General features: G+C 49.9%; 1 protein-coding gene across 1 annotated transcript in view; it reads left to right on the plus strand.

Moving 5' to 3' along the window:
• Positions 1-572, plus strand: part of LOC112096357 — a 4,406-nt gene extending 3,834 nt beyond the window's left edge. The window contains exon 5 of the mRNA XM_024179782.1: positions 81-572. Coding sequence (XP_024035550.1) covers positions 81-572 — 492 coding nt within the window. The remainder of the gene's footprint in view (positions 1-80) is intronic.
• Positions 573-1,049: the final 477 nt, after the last annotated feature.

Genomic DNA, 1,049 nt, shown 5'->3' on the forward strand with positions numbered 1-1,049 from the left:
ACCCTCAATCGAATGGACAAGTAGAAGCAGCCAACAAGACAGTCAAAAGGCTTCTGAAAACCAGGCTCGGAGCAAAAAAGGGTGCGTGGGTTGACGAGCTGTCAGGTGTACTATGGGCATACAGAACAACCCACAAAACCGCAACGGGGGAGACACCGTTCGCTTTGGCTTTCGGACATGAAGCGGTCGTGCCGGCTGAGGTAGGAACGACCACACACCGGACAGATCATTTCAATGAACAGGAGAACGACGAGCAGATATGTTTGAATCTTGATCTGCTAATGGAGAGGAGGGAACAAGCAGCCGAGCGATCAGTCACTTACCAACAGAGGGTTGCTCGGTATTATAACCAGAAGGTGAACATACGGCAATTCAGGGTCGGAGACTGGGTACTGAGAAGAGTGAATCAGAGCACCAAAGATTCGACTCAAGGAGTGCTGGGACCGAATTGGGAAGGGCCGTATAGAGTCAAGCAGATAGCGGGGCCCGGAGCTTACAAGCTGGTTCGCGCGGACGGCCACGAAGTGAAACGCCCATGGAACGCAGCACACCTCCGAAAATACTTCCAGTAAGACTTGCTCACATTTTAAAGCAATTTCTGCTCATGCTGTCTATCTTTTATTTTTATGTTTTATGTCCGAACAATTTCATGTAAGTCAAATCCTGCCATTAATGTAACGTCGACGAATTTATTTCGCTTGAAACCGAAAAAAATCCTAAGGCATGCAAAGGCTCGCCAAGTCTCAGAGCCTGTCTTATGGCGAGACAGAAGCCAAGCATGCCAGGATCTGCTCGGCCACGAGAAGGCAGCAGAATCCAAATCGTTTGAAGAAAATCCTGAGGCATGCAAAGGCTCGCCAAGTCTCAGAGCCTGTCTTATGGCGAGACAGAAGCCAAGCATGCCAGGATCTGCTCGGCCACGAGAAGGCAGCAGAATCCAAATCGTTTGAAAAAAAATCCTAAGGCATGCAAAGGCTCGCCAAGTCTCAGAGCCTGTCTTATGGCGAGACAGAAGCCAAGCATGCCAGGATCTGCTCGGCCACGAGAAG

This window comes from Citrus clementina, unplaced genomic scaffold, assembly GCF_000493195.1.
Source record: "Citrus clementina cultivar Clemenules unplaced genomic scaffold, Citrus_clementina_v1.0 scaffold_8, whole genome shotgun sequence".
NCBI lineage: Eukaryota > Viridiplantae > Streptophyta > Magnoliopsida > Sapindales > Rutaceae > Citrus > Citrus x clementina.